This window comes from Anabrus simplex, chromosome 4 (genome assembly GCF_040414725.1).
Source record: "Anabrus simplex isolate iqAnaSimp1 chromosome 4, ASM4041472v1, whole genome shotgun sequence".
NCBI classification, from domain to species: domain Eukaryota; kingdom Metazoa; phylum Arthropoda; class Insecta; order Orthoptera; family Tettigoniidae; genus Anabrus; species Anabrus simplex.
In genome coordinates, this window is record NC_090268.1 from 249436665 (window position 1) to 249448936 (window position 12272).

Consider the following 12272-nt stretch of genomic DNA (forward strand, 5'->3'; position numbering starts at 1 on the left):
TATTTCAACTTTTGTTTTTGCTCAATTTAAAGAACTCCATCGCCAATAATTAATCCACGCTTCACGCATTGACATATATTTTAAGGTCCACTATACCTATTTTTTTACTTTAACAACCTCATGATTGTTTTAACTTTACAGACTACCATCGTTCAATGTATTCCACTACAAATACTTGCTGTTAATCTGTACATATTGTTACAATTTCAAGTCTAATGTTATCATTTTACTTTTTATTACGGCAATGTCACTCTTCTAACATTTTTTATAATTTCAGTTCAGGGCCCTGACCTAATCTTTGTAAATTAACGGCTGATGATGTTCGCTATGTCAAACGAAACATGTTCCATTATTTAAGACACCTCATGATTATTTTATAATTCAATGAGTAATGTATTGTATTGAGTAGGTGGTTGTTAATAAAAGGATTTTATAATTTTAATATAATGTCCTCAATACGGTTCTATTATGAGACTAATTACATGTAACTATAATGATGATGTATGCATGCAAGATGTATATATGTAATAATTAATATTAAAACTGTGTGGTTTATTAAGTATTAATAATTTGTAAAATTCGAAAAATTTAAATCCCTTCATTTAGTCAGATTAAAATAATCTTAACAGCTTTCTATACCTCCTAAACTTGTATTATGTTAAAAATTGTGCATCTAATAATATGACCAGGGACTGTACACACTTTCCGAAATAAAACCAAATGAGATTATTTGTGTATGTGCTAAGAGTTTGCTTGGAAAGACATGTATATAACATTGTATATAATCAATTTGCCTTGTCTACTGTATATGCAGTGTGTCTGATGGAAATAAAATATTTACTGTACATAACAATGTTATTTTGTTTTGCCTTGTCCTAACTGTCAGATGAAAAGCAAAACTTGTTTGATGTTACTCTGATTAATGTAATACTCGAACATAGGACAAAATTTATTATATTGTCGTACTTCATTCCAAACCTGACATTACTAAAAATCAAAGGATGTGAACTGTGGAGCCAGAGGAGAGTAAGTGCTAGCAAGATTATTGGTAAAAACATTCCTATTGCTATTAATAGCTATTAATATATTGATATTGTATGTACAGCTGCATTAATAACAGCTAGATATAATGGCTACTGTACGAAATGTATGTGTATGTTGAATTCTCAGCCCAGAGGCTGGTTTGGACCTCAACAGTTCCACCAACAACCATCATAGGTTGCCCAGGTGTCACTGAAGAGACGTACTAGGGAAGCGAGGAGTGAGGTAGTTTCCCGTTACTTTCCTCGTTCAAAATGTAGCAAATACTAATAGAATTTAAAATTTATCCTAACTTTGAAACTCATTCTTACATAAATATGCCAGTGCCGTAGTGTAGAGGTAGTGTGCCTCCTCTTACCCAGAGGCCTCGGGTTCAATTCCTGACCAGGTCAGGGATTTTTACATGGACCTGAGAGCTGGTTCGAGGTCCACTCAGCCTATGTCATTACAAATGAGAAGCTATCTGACTGTGAGATAGTGATCCCAGTCTAGAAAGCCAAGAATAATGGCCAAGAGGAATAGTTGTGTTGACCACACAATACCTCATAATCTGCAGGCCTTTGGTCTGAGCAGCAGTCGCTTGGCAGACCAAGAAATTTCGGGACTGTTGTAACGTGGGGTGGGTCAAGGGGTTTGATATAAGTATAACTTTGTCCCTTACACTGCTTTGCTTCTAACCGCCTCAGTTATACTCAGAACACCCCCTCCCCGGTTATATTTTAATGAGCTAGCATAGGCTAAGCAAGTGCTAGTAATTTCTGGAGCAATAGTTTGAGAGTAGCAAAATTAGCATTTTTTTGGCAGGTGTTTATTTTTTATTTCCTAACTGAGGCCAACATGAAGAGGAAAAGAATTCACCAATGTACTTTTGGTGCAGCAAAATTAATCCAATAATATAAATGTGAAAAACTGCGACTCTAATATTCAACCACACCATAATTGTAACTATGCCAACTTCGTTCACACAACTCAACATCAAAACTTAAGGCAGTTTTTTCTAGTAATGTATAAACTAAATCATATTACTCACAGGTTTACAATTTTCTGGCCAAGTTGGCAATTTAGTCCGAGGGTAAATCACTTTGAACCAAGTTATGGCTTCATCTCTTTGTTTACCTCCATCCACTGATGTAACTTTTAATATTTCCTTTGGTGTGTGAGTTGGGAAGAGACACCACCTGCAATCATTAACACAAATAAGCCAAAGAAATACTTTCATTTGATGCATCTAGCAAAAATTTCATTGAGTTACCTTTTGTGTCCAGAAACCAGAGCATTCCAGGCACTAGTACCCAGAGGGTCAATGTGAATGCCAGTTCCTGACCGTGCAGGGCCCATAACAAACCATCGGTAAGGAGGACGTCGTTCCTCACCAGCATGTTTGAACAGGTCATCGCGGAAGTAAACTGGAATTTCATAATCGTCCAGCAACTTCTTGCGACGTGGGTGCTAGAACCATTTTATTACATTAATAGTAATGGCTTATACATACACACATCAATTTAAGACTACATTAAGAATGAATTTACTTCTTTTGAAAATAAAACAACCATTAAGAATACTCAGACTGATGTCAAAAACAGGAATCAATATAATACCTCTTATATACAATTTCCCAAAAAGTCACCAGCATATGAAGTCAATTTGTTTGCTGTGATACAAAACGTAAACAACAGAGCCTTCAGCATATGCAATCAATTTGTATCTCAGTAGCTGATGTACCCGTGCTTCGCTATTGAATTCTACACTGTACACAGAATTCTAGGTTAGGTAGTGTAACTGTTGTAAAATTGTATTAAATTGCATAGCTCTTAACGTTATCCCAAGAAACACGATAGGGAAGTCACCATACGTTTCTTCTCATGTGAAGACTGGGTTAGAGAATTTTCACTGTAATGCCTACTATCAGTCAAAATCAAGTTGGGAAGTTTTCATTATAATGGCAGATACTCACTCTCCACCTACCTTTTTATATCTTTAGTGGTTTTCCACACTGAAATCAACATAGGTCATTACAATTATGTCCGTAAGAATGTTTCAATTAAAAGCAATGCTATCATATGAAATAATCAAATGAAAAACCACACATTCTCTCACTTTTAATGAACAGTACGATGCTGCCGATCTAACAGTTCAAAGTTCCAGAGCTGGAATGACAGCCGTTAAGTGTGCACACTGTTCTTTCCAATCAGTGCCTCAGAGTAGGGATTGAATAGCTGGAATACTATGATGGACCAGTGTGTTACGTACCAGCAGTATCAGAAAATGTATGAACCAGAGGAATGGCATGTTAAAGAAAGTTTTTCAACTCCCCAGCTATTTCCCACCAATATTCAGGGAGGCTGTTATACTCAATACGCAGCAATCCCATCTATCGGAGATCAGTGGCAGCGGAAGAAACAAAGAACATCGCAACAAACGATGGTCAATGTAACGTTATTGTTGATCAATTTTATGAGCTTTAGATACTGTAGGCCTTCACATTTAGTTTTACCATTCCGACTCTGAAATACCACTCTTATCATAGTCGGTACGATTAAACTGAATAAAACATAAATGATCGGAAATTGTATTCTCTATAACTTTTGTTATATAGTACTTTTCAACTGGACCAATAATATAGGTATTTTAAAATTAAATTTTAGGTGCCTTTCACTAAACTACCATTTCATCCACGGTGAATAAAATTATTTGTAGCCTAGACTGTAGTTTCTTATTCCCAGATTCTACACATCGATTTTTATTAAATTCTGTTTACACATTTTCTTATGGCTCGACGTTGATATGGACTTAGCAACAAAAATACAAATTCATTATTTCTGATATCATAGCTGATATGGTAAAAATGTATAAGACATAAATGATGAAAAATGTAATTCTATATCACTTTAGTTATATAGTTTTTATTGATAGGACCACTAATAACAAATATTTGAGAATTAAATTTTAGGCCTTCCCCTAAACTATCATTTCACTCAATGTGAACAAAATGATTTTAAATTATAGTGGCTCATTCCCCCGATTTTACATACCGATATTCATTAAATTCTCTTCAGCCATTTTCTTGTGATGCGCATACATACATACAGTACCATTGCACTATTTCAAAAGTGAGATTCCGATCAGATCAGAGCAAACGCAATTACTCAGAGCAGAGTTAAATAGAATAAACAACTTCATAGTTTGCCACAGAGGTGCAGACTGACACAGTATTGGAAAAAGTATCATCACAATGGCAGTGTTAAAAAAAGCAAAGACATGAGAGTTGGGTTGTTAAAAGAGAGCTATCACTGACAAAATGACCGACATCTTGAACAGATATACGTATCGCTAGCAAGAGTTGCAATAAAGAAAAATTTCAAGAAAAGAAGATAAATATATAAGAATAAGATATCAGCAAGAGGATTATACTGAATCTTCAATAAGCAAATCTAGAAACGTCAACCGAACACAATACTTTCATATAAAATAAAATCTGGGCGATATTCTATCATCATATCGTCCTTAAAACGCCTGCACGATTAAAAGATCCAAGAAGAGAGAAGTTATATATTACCGAGATAATATTGTGGAATTACATAACGAAAGCCTACATCATCCTAATATTTTATCTAAAACGGACATTTTAAAGCTTGAGAAGGAATACAGAGAGCAACTATTTGATATTGAAAGGAAAAGATTGTTATTATTATTATTATTATTATTATTATTATTATTAGGCTTTGAAAACTTCACAATGTATCAGCTGATGTTATATGTATCTGTATTTCTGATGAACATGCAAGAGAAGATGTTATCTTACTAAAGGATGGGAGAGGAGTTGCCTGGAATTACTTGAGCCAAAGCTATGATCAGCCGAGACTAGATGTGACGACTACAGAACCAACTGCCAAACTCGATGGGTCATGCCCACCAGCAGTGAAGGAGAATGGACCAGATCTAGACCATCCTAAAGGCCGAGGACGATAAGTTCCTTGTAACCAAAAATTTTATGTCAACTGGTAGGAAATACTGTTCTTAACTCAGCAGAATTTGAAATGTAGTTGTGATACCGTTTTTAGTCTGCAGAATTAACGTTTTCACATGTTAGGTTCTCGTGAATGACTTCTGCAAAGCGTGTCTTTTAAGTAAGGTCCGTTTTGTTGTAGACACTAGTAGTTTGCGCGCATATCGCAACGAGCGCATACGTCGTGTACCGGCATGCCTCGGGAACAACTGTGCTCAGTTTCAGCTCTGTAGCTAACCTGTACGGTTCTGTTCTGCGCTTTCAAAATGTTTAAGACTATTAACTCGCCCGCCGCATGTGAGGTTCGGTCAGTGATATGGTTTTTGTCAGCAAGGAACCTGTCTGCTGCAGAAATTCATCGACAGATTTGCGAAGTGTACGGTGATACTGTTATGAGTGAAAGCAAAGTGCGTAAGTGGGTACGACAATTCAAAGATGGCCGTGACAACGTCCATGATGAGGACCGCTCTGGTCGCCCTTCTTTGATTACAGACGATTTGGTGGCTTCAGTTGAAGCGAAGATTCGTGAGAACAGGCGCTTCACAATAACAGGTCTCTCAAACAAATTTCTTGATGTGTCGAGATCAGTGCTTTACAACATTGTTTCCGAATGCCTAAAGTTTAGGAAACTGTACTTCTGTTCAGTCCCGAAACTCCTAACAGAGGACCACAAAAACCAAAGATTTGAGTGTGCGATGAAGTTCTTGACTCGTTATGACGAAGAAGGTGACGGCTTCTTGAGTCAGATCGTAACTGGAGACGAAACATGGGTTTCGCATATCACGCCCGAATCGAAGCAACAGAGCATGGAATGCAGACACACACACTCGCCTGTAAAGGTGAAGGCCAAACAGACTCTGTGCCTTGTGCCTTTGCTGAAGATCAAGTTATATTAAGTGGAGCATCTTATAAGAATAATAAAGATTCCAAGTTGTAATTCCAGATTAATATACGTGACATCATGGCGTCGGTGTTCTGGGATAGGCATGGTGTTTTGTTGGTCGACTTCATGCAATGAGGAACCACTATCAATGCAGAAGCATACTGCCAAACCCTGAGAAAGCTACGCAGAGCAACTCAAAACAAAAGACGCGGCATGCTGACAAAGGGAATTGTCCTTCTCCATGTCATTGCAAGACCTCACGCTGCAGGTCAGACCCGCGATTTATTGGACAGTTTTGGCTGGGAAGTTTTAGACCACCCACCCTACAGTCCTGATCTTGCGCCAAGCGATTACCATCTGTTCCTCCACCTCAAACATCACCTCAGTGGCAACCACTACAATGATAATGACGACGTGAAAACAGCAGTGAACTCTTGGTTATCGGAGCAGGCGGCAAGTTTCTATGAAGAGGGTATTTTAAAATTGGTTACAAGGTATGATAAGTGTTTGAACAAACTTGGCAACTATGTCGAAAAATGGAGTGAAGTATGTACTTTCTGAAAATAAATTTACTTTTTTGAAATAACCTCTCGTTGTGTACTTATTTCAACGGACCTTACTTAAAAAACACGCCTCGTGTGTGTGTGTGTGTGTGTGTGTGTGTGTGTGTGTGTGTGTGTGTGTGTGTGTGTGTGTGTGTGTCGATTTATAAGGAGTAGATAGTCTTCTGTGAATAATACAAAACCCAGTTCCAAGGTAACAAGAGAGAAAGACAATCTAAACAGTATTGTGCCTTTGCTGAAGACCAAGTTATATTAAGTGGAGCATCTTATAAGAATAATAAAGATTCCAAGTTATAATTCCAGATTAATATAGGTGACATTTTCTTTTAAGAATATTGCATATTAAACAAGGGACTTGTCGAGTCGTCCAATGCTTATATTGAGAAGACAAGATCATAGGAAATAATTCAGATCACATCAAGCTATTAAAATTAGAGATCACACCAAGCTATTAAAATTAGAGATCACATCAAGCTATTAAAATTAGAGATGATATCAAGCTATTAACTGATAGGCTAACAAACGTAAATATTAAAGAACTGTGATATAGATTTCTATATCCACTTCATAATGTAATGAATGATGAATTTAAATCAGAGAGTATAAACTTGTAGTAAATTAACTTTAACAGAAGGAGTTTGCAATTTCTTAATATATTTCATATCAGTAAGATGAATGTAAATAAATGAAATTTAGCTCATTTTAAAGTGATAAAGAGAGGTCAGATTATAGATAAAGGATGTGATCATATGTCAAATGAAGTTGACAAATCAGCTGTATATATATGAACATTTTATTAAGTCTTTGAATTTTAAGAACATTACTTATTTCTCTCTTCCAATATTTTTATATTTTGATTTTCATAAACAATTATTGTTTAAGAAAGAGTTATTTGAGATATTATTATTTATAGTTTGTTACAGTAATGTAAGCTACGTTAGAATTAAGGTAATGCGTTTTCGAGTTGTTGTATCACCCCACTGATGCATCGGATGGTGAAGTCCATCGAGTAGACTAAGTTTAGATAACATCGTGCTTGACGTATCAACCTTCTTCGGATCCCACGTAAAATAACTAATAAAATCTGATACCCTGAGAAGCAAGCTGGGATTCTTTTATGAACACCGACCTGGACGTACGTACGTACAGAGATGACTGAAAATTAAAAGTGCATTTTTTTGTTACTGTGGACACATCTGATACACTAAATATCATTCTTTTTAAATTCTGAGCAATGTACAGACAAAACTCTTATTTTATACATACGTATATAGATTTGTATCCATTTCTTGACACGGGTACAGAATGTAAATACAGTAAAAGACAAAATTCACAACTCCTTTTTTGGCTACTGTTTGTTTTGTTCCAACAGTTTAAGACATAACAGACTGAATGAACCAAGTTCAAGATAACTGCAGAATTATACCAGGTGGATCAGCTGTGACTTATTATTCCTTGAACATATGCAACTTGCTAGGAATTAAATGTCTCTTGGTCATATATTATGCAACATCTTACATCAGTTTTATGTACACATAGCCTGATATAGGCATCTCTATACAAAACAAAAAGAGTACAAGAGGCACTAAATGAGGCCCAACTCAACAACACTGTACCCTTTTATATAGAGTGGAGTCTTAATCTCCAATCATCTTTATGAAATGTTACTATATTGTAGAAACCATATCCACCCCTATAACCATTGCAAGAGAAATGTGTACCTGATTAGTCCAAGAAACCATTTCATTTTGAAAGAAAAAGGCAGGCATGGTATTATAGAAGACATGATGGGTTATATCCAATTACAGACATGCCAATTTGCCAGCACTTTGTAGTCTTCATCACATCAAAATTGATAGAAAGTTTTTCACATTATTTTATGATATATGGAGTCCCAATTCCATCTAACAGGCTAGGGACTCCTTGGAAACAACTTGGAGAATGAAATGAAATTTGATGGAGAACTATCAATATTAATGGGTCATATAAATTGCCTGCTGCCATTTCTTGATGGATACAGTACTTTTGTATCCATCTCTTGGCACAGGCCAGAGTAAAGTGTAGCTTTCACCGAAGTCCCAGACTCATCCATGGCTGTGACAATATGGAAGCTGCTGGGGTATGAGTGGTGCTGAGTAATGACATTCGGAGCACAACTAGTGCATCTGAGTGTTATGAAAGGTGTTACTCATAGAGCCAGTCGTGCTGCAATAGCACTTTCTGACCCAGTGAAGAAAGCAATGGCAAACTACCTCACTCCTCGTCTTGTCTAGTACGCCTCATTTTGGTGCTGCCATTGGTTTTTGCGGTTTCCTTATAACCGCATAGCTTTTGGTGGTGCTATTTGAGGATCCAACCAGCCTCTGGGCTGATGACCTAACAGTCAGACATAGAAGAAAAAGTAGAAATGGCTGAGTCAGAAAAGAAAATACACCTGGAAGTATTAGGAATTAATGACATTCAGGTAAGGAGAGATGAGGAATAGATAGGAGATTATAAATTATTCTTAACAAGTGTTGAAAAGTAAAGGATAGTCTGTAGCACAGGACTGTTCATAAGGAATACTGCACGTAACACCATTTCTGTTAGGTAGGTAAATGAGCGCATGACGTGGGCAGATTTAGCTGTAGGAGGAATTAAGATGAGAATTGTCTCAGTCTATTCACCACGTAAGGGTGCAGATGAAGATGAAGTTGACAGGTTTTATGAAGCACTCAGTGACATCCTAGCCAGGGTCAACAGCAAGAATAAGACAGTGCTAACGGGTGATTTCAATGCGAGAAAGAGAAATAGAACTGAAGGATACGAAAAGGTGATGGGTAAACACCAGGAAGATACAGAGCTAACAGGAATGGGAAGCATTTCCTAGACTTCAGTACAACTATGGGATTAGCAGTTACAAATACGTTCTTCAAGCATAAAGCTATTCACAGTTACATATGGGAGGGTAGGGGCACAAGATCCATAATAGATTATATCATAAATAACTTTGAATTCAGGAATTCTGCTGGGAATGTGCAGGTATTCCAGGGAATTTTTGATGATACAGACCACTATCTGATCTGTAGACAACTATCTCTAGGCTTATGATAGAGAATGTGAAATATCTGCAGACGGATAACGGTAAAAAATTCCCAGGATGAAGAAATTAGACAAGTACATGGATATGATTAGTGAAAAGTGACAAACAATCGAGTGTAAGCAGGTTCACGATATAGAAAGAGAAAGGATGATATACTGGGATGCTATAGTGCAAACAGCAAGGAAATACATAGGAATATCAGAAATGGCTCCAAACAAGACCTGATGCAGACAAGAATTGTACGTAGATGAAAGAAACAAAGCAAAAGAAAAATAACAGAGGACATGCATGATCCGGGGGTTTAATTAAAACTGTACTAATCTGATTAAAAATTTCATGCAAAATTCAAAAATGTAGTCAGAATGTTGTTGTTTGAGTCATCAGTCTATAGACTGGTTTGATGCAGCTCTACATGCCACCCTATCCTGTGCTAACCTTTTCATTTCTACGTAACTATTGCATCCTACATCTGCTCTAATCTGCCTGTCATATTCATACCTTGGTCTACCTCTACCGTTCTTACCACCTACACTTCCTTCAAAAACCAACTGAACAAGTCCTGGGTGTCTTAAGATGTGTCCTATCATTCTATCTCTTCTTCTTGTCAATTTTAGCCAAATCGATCTCCTCTCGCCAATTCGATTCAGTATCTCTCCATTCGTGATCCGATCTATCCATCTCACCTTCAGCATTCTTCTGTAACACCACATTTCAAAAGCTTCTATTCTCTTTCGTTCTGAGCTAGTTATCGTCCATGTTTCACTTCCATACAATGCCACGCTGAACACGAAAGTCTTCAAAAACATCCTTCTAATTCCTATATCAATGTTTGAAGTGGGCAAATTTCTTTTCTTAAGAAAGCACTTCCCGCGTGTGCTAAACTGCATTTTATGTCCTCCTTACTTCTGCCATCGTTAATTATTTTACTACCCAAGTAACAATATTAATTTACTTCCTTTAAGACTTCATTTCCTAATTTAATATTTCCTGCATCACCTGCCTTCGTTCAACTGCACACCATTACTTTTGCTTTGGACTTGTTAATTTTCATCTTGTACTCCTTACCCAAGACTTTGTCCATACCAATCAGCAGCTTCTCAAGATCTTCTGCAGTCTCAGATAAACAATATCATCGGCAAATCTCAAGGTTTTGATTTCCTCTCCTTGGATTGTGATTCCCTTTCCAAATTCCTCTTTGATTTCCTTTACTGCCTGTTCTATGTAAACACTGAAAAGGAGGGGGAAAAACTGCAGCCTTGCCTCACTCCTTTCTGGAATGCCGCTTCTTTTTCAAAGCCCTCAATTCCTATTAATGCAGACTGATTTTTATACAGATAGTAGATAATTCTTCGTTCTCAGTATCTGATCCCAATCACCTTCAGAATCTTGAATAGCTTGGTCCAAACAACATTATCGAATGCCTTTTCTAGATCTGCGAATGTCATGTACGTGGGCTTGTCCTTCTTGATTCGATCCTCTAAGATCAGACGTAAAGTCAGTATTGCTTCACGTATTCCTACATTTCTTCTGAAGCCAAATTGATCTTCTCCCAACAAAGCTTCAACTTGTTTTTCCATTCTTCTGTATATAAGACATGTTAAAATTTTGCAGGCATGAGATACTAAACTAATGGTGCGGTAGTTTTCACACCTGTCAGCACCGGCTTTCTTGGGAATAGGTATAACAACATTCTGATGAAAATCGGATGAGACTTCTCCTGTCTCACACATCTTGCACACAAAATGGAATAACCTTGCCATGCTGGTTTCTCCTATGGCAGTCAGTAATTCAGAGGGAATGTCGTCAATTCCAGGTGCCTTGTTCCTATTGAGGTCGCTCACAGCTCTGTCAAACTCTGACCTCAAAATTGGGTCTCCCATTTCATCAGCATCAACAGCCTCTTCTAGTTCCAGAACCAAATTATCTACATCTTTAACTTGATACAACTGTTGGATATATTCCTGCCATCTTTCTGCCTTGTCTTCTTTCCCTACAAGTGACTTTCCATCTGAGCTCTTAACATTCATACACCTAGATTTCCTTTCTCTAAAGGTTTCGTTGATTTTCCTGTATGCAGCATCTACCTTTCCTAGAACCATACAACCTTCGACATCCTTGCACTTTTCCTTCAGCCATTCTTCCTTAGCTACCTGGCACTTTCTATCCACTGCATTCTTTAATCGCCAGTATTCTTTTCTGCCCTCTTCATTTCTAGCATTCTTGTATTTTCGTCGTTCATCAATCAGGTCTAGTATCTCCTGAGTTATCCACTGATTCTTAGTTGATCTTTTCTTCCTTCCTAACATTTCTCCAGCAGCCCTAGTGACTTCATTTTTCATGACCATCCACTCTTCCTCTACTATGTTTTCTTCAGCTTTTTCATTTAGTCCTTGTGCAACATGTTCCTTGAAACAATCCTTCACACTCGTTTCTTTCAACTTGTCGAGATCCCACCTCACTGGATTCTTTCCCTTCTTCCACCTCACTGGATTCTTTCCCTTCTTCAATTTCTTCAGCTTCAGATGGCATTTCATGACCAACAAGTTGTGGTTCGAGTCCACGTCTGCTCCTGGGAAAGTTTTGCAATCCAACACCTGGTTTCTGAGTCTCTGCCTAATCATAATGAAGTCTATTTGATACCTTCCAGTGTCTCCAGGTCTCGTCCAAGTATACAACCGTTGTTTGTGGTGTTTGAAC

The 12272-nt window shown here is 37.3% G+C and overlaps 1 protein-coding gene across 2 annotated transcripts in view; it reads right to left on the minus strand.

Moving 5' to 3' along the window:
- The window catches only part of JMJD6 (Bifunctional arginine demethylase and lysyl-hydroxylase PSR), a 193076-nt gene that overhangs the window by 123663 nt on the left and 57141 nt on the right, over positions 1-12272 (minus strand). For both annotated transcript variants that reach the window (XM_067146429.2, XM_068227229.1), the window contains exons 4-5: positions 2294-2490; positions 2072-2219 (exon numbers count right to left, since the gene is read on the minus strand). In XM_067146429.2, the coding sequence (XP_067002530.2) occupies positions 2072-2219; positions 2294-2490 (345 nt within the window). The remainder of the gene's footprint in view (positions 1-2071; positions 2220-2293; positions 2491-12272) is intronic.